This window comes from Rhagoletis pomonella, unplaced genomic scaffold, assembly GCF_013731165.1.
Source record: "Rhagoletis pomonella isolate Grant_MI unplaced genomic scaffold, Rhpom_1.0 Rhpom_scaffold_00006, whole genome shotgun sequence".
Classification (NCBI taxonomy): domain Eukaryota; kingdom Metazoa; phylum Arthropoda; class Insecta; order Diptera; family Tephritidae; genus Rhagoletis; species Rhagoletis pomonella.
Window position 1 is genome coordinate 23,464,669 of NW_023458560.1, and position 9,995 is coordinate 23,474,663.

Below are 9,995 nucleotides of genomic sequence, written 5' to 3' on the forward strand. Positions count from 1 at the left end.
TACGTTCCAAAAATTTGCACCTTCTCTATCTATCTAAGTTCTCTGATGGTAGTTAAAATTGATGTGGCGAACTCCTTGATCTCAGTGGTGAACTCTCATATCTCAGATCTTCTAATTAGTACTTGAAAAAATGTTACTTAACATTTGCGCCTTCTCATTAAATTAACATTCTCTGATACCAATTTTCCATTGTACTTTTTATTGCGCCATCTACTGGTGAAGCTTGCACCATCAATTACGGGATTTCGTTTCCACAGGTTTCTGTTCAGTGTTATTGTAGCCTAGACAACAAAGTTGTTCGGCGCCATCTAGTGATGAATTTTCCAGCAACAAGTTGTTAGTAACTATATAAAATATACATATGTGTGTATATGCATGTATATTCGTTTCGACAAAGGATTGGTTTGGTAAAGCCGTTACTATGGCAATTCTTCTCCACTTTATTAGTTTTTATCGTCACACTTGATTGAAAAGGAATAGAAATTGGAAAAAATTAATCAAAATTGCACAAAATGCAAGGAGAGAACGCTACTCCACAGGAACTAGCTGCTCTGCCGGTGACTACATTTCAATCGGATGATCTACTCGAAAAGTTGAAAGTACTAAACTACGAAAAGCAGCTGTTGCAGGAATTTAAAATGAAGCCACTGTCGCGATTCTACTTCGTCAAATCCTTCAACCCAGGCGAACAATTCTATATGTTTACGCTCATTTGCTGGTGGTTATGTCGAAAGTTGGGCAAAGAAATGGAAAGACCACAGGAATTCGATGACCCCAATACAGTGATTGCTAAAATTGTGCAAATGCTGGATGAAATGGTAAAGATAAAATTAAGTAAAAAACGATTCAAATTGTCTTCAAAAGTTTGCTGTTCACGCAGGATATACACATCGATTCTCCACCCAATAAATTAATACGTGGCGCAGGCCCCACTTGCCTCACAGTTTTAGATAGTCTCGCAACACAAGCAACCAAAGTAGCGCAGGTAAATTGAAAACAAATTATTCACACTTAAAACCCTTCACCAAATATGTAACTAAAATATCGCACTTTCACCTAGATCACTTACAATCGCCCACATATAGCACAGGAAGATGAGGTAGCCACCGATTACTTGGAGGATAATGCCGAAATTATTTTGGAAAAACTAGAAGATGAACAGAATGCCGCACTAAGCGATGACAGCGATATGGAAGTGAATAGCGCTGGTGGTTTCAAAAATCTCGTCTGGGTAAATCGCACTCGGCGCTCAGACCGAAATCATAATATCGACTTGCCAGAGAGCGATGCGGCGGCGGAACGTTTTATAGATCAGCAACAATGGCGACAGGAGCTTGAATGTGTATTGCCACATTTGAAAGTCTATGTTAAAGCTGATGCACGCGATTGGCGCACACATCTGAGCCAAATTGAGACACTAAAGGCGAGCATCGAAGAAGTAAGTGATCAATTCTATGAGACACTGAGCAAAGTGGTTAGCTACTTCAACTAAATATATTTCCATCAACACATGATTTGGTAACTACAAATCTTTCGCAGTATTTAGTTATTTCAAATGAGCTAAAGAAGTAAGCTAAGGCAGCGTTTGCATTGTTCAACTTTTTTGTTCAACAAATGCGAGCGTAGAGTAGTGCGAACGGTTTTTCAACTAATCGTCCGGCAGCCAACTTTCGTTGATCTTTTGATTCAACTAATTGCTTAACATTAAACATTGCTTAAGATTAAGTAACAGAAATATCGTTCTGGAGTTATTGGCTAGAAAGAAAGCAAACTTGTAATGCGAGTTAAAACCTGATTATGGCAACTTAACTTAACTTAACGGAACGTAGAACTTAGAGAATCAAAATGAAACAGATTTCGACGTGGCATTAAGTTACGTTAAGTTTCGGCTGTTCAATTATAAGCAACACCCATTTAACAGAATTTTTAAGAGAGCGCCGTAAGTTACGTTAAGTTTCCATAATCAGACCATTACTTTCGGTTAAGTTAAGTGCTGAACTAATTAACTAAAGCAGAGATGGGCAAAGTGGCTCCCAGGAGGCTTGGCACATTTAGGTGTCAGATGAGGGGTAACATCAAGAGCCAGCATGAAGGGGGAAGAAGAGCGTATTAAAATGTCTTGTACTCTGACTCTCATTAATAATATATATGATGCTTTTAATGTATTTTGTACACCCCTTTTACCCTGAGAACTGATTTATCACTTGCGTAGCACTTGCTGGCTCTTTGACGGCTTTAAGAGCCAAAAATTTGTCCATCCCTGAACTAAAATAATGCATCAATATTTTGCTAAGACTGCGAAAATTTATTACATCAGAAAGCTACATTTCCTACGGGAAATAGCGCCAAATATCAAATTACATATATTCTAGCCAGTGACCATGAAGCACTGCAAACCACAGCAGAAAACCCATGTTAGTACATTTAGTGGATGAAATTCATTCTTTTTATTCAAATGTTATTATTTTTCATTTGTTTTCAATAGTGTGTAATACATTTTAGTATAAAATTTTCCGCTCCTCGGCAACACTAAAGTTTACGAGGTCATTTGCGCATCAAATTTGCCACGTAATTTTATGAGGGGCACGTAACTAGAGTTCCACAAAAATTGTGACAGTTCTTTTACGAGGCTCGTAAATTTACGAGCTTTACGAGGTTTACTAGGCTTTTACGAGTTTAAAGGAAGACCCTTATAAATATATATGGTGGCGACTATATAAATAGGGAAAATACATTTTAGAAATTGCTGGCTACTTTTCTTTGTTTAAAAACTGTTTATTATTTGTTTTTATTAAAATATAACTTATTATCCAAAAAAAACTTGTAAATCAAAATTTCAAACTTTGTAGAACTTAATAAAATTCGACGAATTTTAACAAATGTTGATAAAATTTTAAACTTTTTTATAAAATTTTCTAGAATTGTTTGCATGCAGTTTTATAGTCCATTAAATTTTAGTATAATAAAGTGCAAGTTTGAAGTAGCTTGGACTTACCGTTGTTTTTTGGCAATCTTTTGTTCGCGCATTTTCTTCCATACAAAGTATGTCCAACAATTTCTTTGTACGGAGAAAATGAGCAACAGCTTCCGGTTGCATTTGAGAAAAAAATTGATGACGTAATTTTGTAATTGGCTCTACTTCATTCACATGGCGGCAAAAAATGACGTCACTGCAAAAAAAATACTTTTTTCTCGCACGCCGTCCTGGGTGATCTTATTCGTTCTGCACTTTGAAACGAATGGGCTACAAAACTGCATAAGTACTCAGAAAGTTTCTAAGAAATCTAATTAAAAAGCTCAAAGTTTGAATTTTAGTTAGTTACACTTTCTTAAAACAATATAAGCATTAAATAAGCCAAAGAATGCTAAAATGTCTCTTACCTATTTATATTTTCGCCACTGTATCTACAGCTTATATTTTTCATATCCATGATTTTTTGAGGGAATTAGTATTATGTTTTATAATTTCATTTAATTCAAGTTAGAATCGTTTCATTAAAGAAACCTTAAATAATAATTTTAAAAATTTTAAAAAACTCGAGACAAGCATGAAAGACTGCAATATGTATAGCGAGAGTACCAGTTGGACATAATAAAACATAACCAAATATTCTATGTCCTTTGCAGCGTTGCCAACTTTTCAATTTCAAAAAGCACCAAAACTTGGAAAGAAAAGCGTTTTACCACACTAAAAGCACTAAATTTTTTTTTATCAAAAGATACTTTTTTCATAACAGTTTGTATTTAACAAAAGTAAAAAAATGAACAATATTCAAAACTTTTTCGCTCATAACGATTGAATAGCATCTTCACATGCTATTATGATTCATGCTTACGAAATAATACCAAAGTACTGCACATTAAAACTAGTATATCACGAGAAAGAAATATCGAATCGCAACAAACGAAAATTAAATTTAAAGGGGAAGAGTAATACTAAATGTTGCCCTAATTAGAAATGAGTAAAAAAATTTTTTTTTTCATAATATAACCTCAAATATCGCGAAACCCGTGTTTTTGACACTTTGAGGTTAGGATATCTTTTGACGTGCTGGAAAAATTCTGCATCCAGATTTAGATTCAGCACCAAAAAATCTACAAGAACCGATAAATATTTCTATATCTATATACATTTGAGAAATCTGAGTTCACTAAAAAAGGCACTAGGCACTAAACCATTTCTTTTGGCGTTTTAATTTTCAAAAAGCACTAAATCTAGTGCTTAAAGCACCAAGTTGGCAACTATGGTCCTTCGTGATAACGAAGGTGCTGTCACGTTTGTACGAAAAATTGTTTTTGGGCCAGAGTACAGGGAGACTCATATTAAATTAATAAAGAAAAAACTAAAAACATATGAAAAATCTCGACTCTTAAAAAATATTCATATGTCCCGCCAAAATCGGTACGAATAGTCTCCGTAGGCATGGAAGAAAATGAAGTGGCCATTAAAGCCGTTTTTCATGTACTTAACCGCGAAAAGCCTAAATATCTTGCCGTAGTTCTAAGCTGGAGCTCGAGTTCTAAGCAGAAAATTACTTGGGAAATAATCTTGACTGGTAGTACATATTTTCCAATAAAAACAAATTCGTCCATTTTAGAAGTCCAGGAGGCCAATTCCTGTTCTGTGAATACGTGAAGTGAAAACATTTTTCATCACTTCACATAAAACTACGATTCTGTTTTCAAATGTAAATAAATTAATTTGTCAATAATTTTTCACGGTCAAAACTCTTTTTCACAAAGTTTTGTGAATGTGAAAAAGAATAGTTGGGCGATTTTCTAAAAACCATCATCTTGAGATAAAGAATATCATTATCTTAAGCTCACAATAATTTGCTAAATTATTGCTTGCTAGATGTTAATGGAATAGTATTTATAGATCGAGAATAGCTTAAAATGAATAGCGAAACGATAAAATGAAAAAATAAAATTTTCACTGATATTGAATTTTTCATTTTCACTTTACAATTACATTGGCCACCAGGACGAGTTGAAGTTCGAAGGTCAATAATGGGTTGAAAACGGCGCTTCTGAGGAAAAAGCTTCAAACAAAACTTACGTATCTTTATCCTTAGAATGCGAATCCGTACTATAAATATGCATATCTAATATCTAAAAATGGACTACCGGTCAGTTTAACCCACTTACGGTCGAAACCGGAAGTCGATAATACTACCAAAAATATAGAGCATCCCCGGTTTAGTAGGTAGCATTTTTGCGATTTTCAATAAAAGACATTTCCGTCCATTTTAAAGGGGGTGGACGGGTGGTCTAGGACATCCCGCATGCATACATTCATACCTATGTCCATAAGTACTTCTATACTTTTTTTCCAGAGCTCTGAGGATACTCAAACGCAATTGAAGAAGCTACACAGCGAGTTCACTTTCAGTTTGGAGAAGATCGAAAGTCGTGAAAAGCATTTGAATAACGAGCTGCAATCATTTGTGCGTCAATTTAAGGAAATCTCAATTGAATTATCAAATGTGCAGCATGCGCAAACACAGGTTCAAACCGACACAGAAGCGCTGGTAGAGCAATTGAATTCTGTGTTACAGGAGAATGACATTAAGAAGAGTGAAATGGAGCGACGAGGCCAATCAATGTCAGATGGCAGTGAGTATTGAATAATTCTACTTTTGTACTTACTACATATATGGACAACCATTTTATAAAAAGATGATTAATACTAACGGTTTCATCAATGCTTATAATTTTTTAACATAAATAGGCTCCGTGGTGAACATAAAGAAAGCCATCAGTAAACTTAAAGAAGAAACCGCCCAGCTCAATTTGGAAGTAGCTCTCTTAGTACATGGCATCGATCAGGACATTTTACGTCAGGCAGGCAGGTTCGGTGAAGTTGATTCCGGATACGGTTCGGCGACCGGGGAGGCTACATAAAGTATAAAGACACGTACCTTTGAATACAAAATAAATAATGAAAAATGTACTTACTATACATACATACATATATGCGATAAATTACATTTACTATTACCATATTATACAATAAAAAATATCAGAAAAATTGTTTTCATATAAGTATACATACTTACTACATATTCACTTATTGTGAAAAGTTGCTTTAAACACTTCGCAAAAGTTACCGTGTACAGATGGCATATTTCCTGTGATATTGCAGAATGCCAGCTAGAAGACTGGGACGGTTATATCCTGCTGAATTATATCCGATTGTCATCAAGGATGGCGCTGGTTGTTTTCTGTACGCACGCCCAAGGATTAAACCACATCGCTGTTGTGCAGTGTGTGTGATCCCGGACTGTACTTTCGAACGAATATGAAAGAAGGTTGAGATTGAACTCTAGCGGGAAGGCACACGAAGACTGAGCCGAGCCCGAAGATGAACCCGAAACATACATCGATTTTTCAACAACATGATGCAACGATGAAATTTTTCTTGCTGTTGATAATAGCTTTAAAATTGGCACATCGACGGCTGAGCGGAATTTCGACCTATCTCGTCAGTCAGTTCAAAAACGCCCTATCTCAGAAAACTTTTCAAGAACGCCCTAGTATTTCTGAAATTGGTTGAAGTACGCCCTATTTTATAATTTTATTGAAAAACGCCTTTTCTCAGAAAACTTTTTAAGAACACCCTATCTTTGAATTTGGTTTAAAAACGCCCTATATCAACTGAAAATATGTGGAGATAGGGCGCTTTTGAATCGGTAGCTGAGATAGGGCGTTTTTGAACCGAATTCTAAAATAGGGCGTTTTTCAATCAAATTATGAAATAAGAAGTTCTTCAAAAGTTTTCTGAGGTATGGCGTTTTCGAACTTGCAGCCGTCGATATTTATATGAATACGAAGACGATCACAAAGGCGAATGCTAGTACGATCACGAATACATCGAGGAAGACGATTAGGAAGTTGAAGATGAATACGAACACGAGATGAATACGAAGACCAATACAAATGCGAATACAAAAACAAAGACGAATACGAACGCGACATATATAAGAATACGAAGACTAACAGGACAATTCTGGCAACGATCTATCATCTCACCACAGTGTTCGAAAAACAAAAGTCTTTCCTAAGGCAATTGTAAATCCTAGCAATTACCTACAAAGCTCTTTTCTGTCTTTCGAAAAACTTATTGAAAGATCTGCCACCGAGTAGGTCTTACTGTTATTCTGTTTGTCTTTTAGCAATAAGTTTTCTTAAAATTAAATGAAAATAAAAATATATATATATTTCTTTTAAAAACAATAAAGACTAAAAATTAAAAGAAAATTAAATTAAAAAAAAAATGTATTAAAAGAAATTATTAAATAAGTTGTTAGAAATCAAATGATATTGAAAATATGAACTAATGAAATCCAAAAATTAAAAGACAAGAAAATTTAATTAAAAAGAAATAAATATGTAATAATTTAAAAGAAGAAAATAATAATTTTCTAAAAACTAAATGAATTTAATTTTTTTAAATATGTAATTAATCTAAAAGTTAATAAATATTTAATTAAAAAAGAGAAATTAAAAAACAGAAACAAATTTTTTAAAAATAATTTATTTTTTTAAACAGTAAAATTTAAAAGTAATAATATATTTAAATAAAAAACTATTAAAAATAAAGAAAAAATAAGTTCCTAAAAATTTAATAAAATTAAAAAAAAAATATTTTTCTTTCTGAAACAATAAAATCAAAAAATGTATTTAAAAAAAAATAAAACTAAAATAAAAAAATATGAATGCACAAAGATGATTATTATTAAAACAATGAAATCAAAAATCTAAAGTAAAGAAATTATAAAAGGAAACAATTTAGTTACAAAAAAAAAAAACATTTTTTTCTAAAAATTAAATGTGCATACATAGTTAAAACAAATGTTATTTCCTTTTTAAAAGAGTTACATAAATCTTAAAATGAAAAGAACAAATATAACGATATAAAAATAAAAATTAAATTGAATGGAATTAAAATATTTCTTTTTAAAATAATATAATATACCACTTTAAATTAAGTAACAGAAAACAAATGAAATAAGTTCCTAAAAATTAAATGAATTTTGACACATATTTTTTTTACACAATGAAATCTAAAACTATGAGGAAAATTAATTAAAAAAAACATTAATACAAAAAAAAAAAAACTAAATAATAGTTTCTTTAAATTGAACGAAGTTAAAAAATATTTTTCCTCTTTAAAACAGTATAATCTAAAAAGTAAAAGAAACAAATTATAATTAAAAAAACTAAATAAAATAGTTTCCTAAAACCTAAAGAAAAAATTTTTTTTTTAAACAATACATATATGTAATATAAAAATTAAAATGAAAAAAATAAGCTTTTAAAAACAGAAAATATATAAAATACAAATTAAAAGAAATAAAAAAAAAAATATTTGTTTTTTCTCTTTAACATAATAAAATCTTAAACTTAAACAAAAATTAAATTTAAAAAAGAATTAATTAAGGCAAGATAAAAAATGTTTCTAAATATTAAATTAAATTAAAAAAATATTTTTCTTGTTAAAACAAAACAGTTAAATTAAAAATAAAAAATAAAAAAATTATATAAGTGTCTAAAAATTAAATGCAACTAAAATATATACATACTTATATTTCTTTTGAAAACAATTAAATCTAAGAATTAAAAGAAAATTCAATTAAAAAAGAAAAAAAAATTCCGCTGTTCGAGGACTCTAACCTCAAATTTCTCGAAGGGCACGCCAGCGCTTTGCTCACTCAGCCAGTGCAACTGACTGTTGGAGCAGCGCGAGCAAAACGATATACAAGCAGTGCTGCCGTTTTAGCCCTTTGCTGGCTAGATTTAGCTACCACATATTTTTTTTGGCCACATAAATTTAAAATTTCCCCTAGCCCTTTTTTTAGCCCTTTGGAGAATTTATTCATACTTCGCATGAAAAAGTTGTACATATATGCTTAATTTGATCTCATTTTTTTTCATTTATGTAAGAGATCAATTTTTGAACTAAGAAAGACTGATATATGTATATACATATATGTATTGTATGCTCCTTACGTTTTTATACATACATACTGTAAAAGTATTAGGGCTGTTAACTTATCTATTAACGATTTAACTATAGTTTAAAATAGATAAGTTTACGGCCCATCAAGTCGATTGACCGTGTATGTTCTTGTGGTGTGATTCTACCAGCTGCTGGTGCGACTTCAAAAACTATTTTAAAATTTTATGATTGTACCAGCATGCTGGTGTCGTGAGTGGTGAAATTAGCTCAATTTTCTAAGTAAAAAGTGTTTTGGCGGAAATTTCTTGTACTGTCAAAGCCGTGTTTGTGGAAGATTAAGTTCACGATATTGCAATTGTGAATTAAAAAAAAAAAAACAATGTTTAACAAAATGGTAGCAAAATTATGAAATTTCGGCTCTAATCATTTCGATATTTCCTCGACCTCATTTGTAAAGAAATAAATATTGTACCAGCATGATGTTAAGTTATTAGCCTGATGGTACAATCCATGGTGAAACGAATACAGAAGGTGGCGCTGATTGTGATACCGCTAACTCTCTCTTGAAAATTTTGACAGAAATATGACGTCATAGGAGATTTTGTGTATTGTCTGTGTGAAATACATATACATGTACATATGCAAAACATATACATACTGATATATCTTTCTCAGCTCTCTTCACCGGAAAATCTGCGATGACGTAATATTCACGTTACTCTCCCAAATTTCACATCAATCAGCGCAATCTTGTATTCTGTCGGTCTTGGGTACAATCACTTGATGGAGCCAGCAAGCTGGTGTCGTATGTTTCCCCGTATATATAAAAAGGTTTTTGGTTGGATAAAATAGATGCGTTCGTTTAAAATCTCCAGTAAAAACCAACCAACTGCCAAATTCTGGCGAAATGTCATCTGTTCTCTCACAAGAGAGAAATATCCAAAATAGTACTCGAACAGAAAATTTGCAGAAACTTGCAAGTTAGACGAACAGCTGATATAATTTTTGTTTACATTCAAAAGTGTAAAATTTA

The 9,995-nt window shown here is 32.1% G+C and overlaps 1 protein-coding gene across 1 annotated transcript; it reads left to right on the forward strand.

Moving 5' to 3' along the window:
- Positions 1-435: 435 nt before the first annotated feature.
- Positions 436-5,904, forward strand: LOC118741828 (intraflagellar transport protein 57 homolog). The gene is made up of 5 exons (XM_036473802.1): positions 436-818; positions 881-985; positions 1,061-1,438; positions 5,337-5,616; positions 5,732-5,904. The coding sequence occupies exons 1-5, from the start codon at positions 513-515 to the stop codon at positions 5,902-5,904; spliced, it is 1,242 nt and encodes a 413-aa protein (XP_036329695.1). The 5' UTR covers positions 436-512.
- The last annotated feature ends 4,091 nt before the right edge of the window (positions 5,905-9,995 follow it).

Coding starts and splice junctions, on each gene's coding strand:
- LOC118741828 (XM_036473802.1), top strand. CDS start 513: ATGCAAGGAGAGAACGCTACTCCACAGGAACTAGCTGCTCTGCCGGTG. Junction 819..880: donor TGCAAATGCTGGATGAAATG/GTAAAGATAAAA, acceptor CTGTTCACGCAG/GATATACACATCGATTCTCC. Junction 986..1,060: donor AAGCAACCAAAGTAGCGCAG/GTAAATTGAAAA, acceptor ACTTTCACCTAG/ATCACTTACAATCGCCCACA.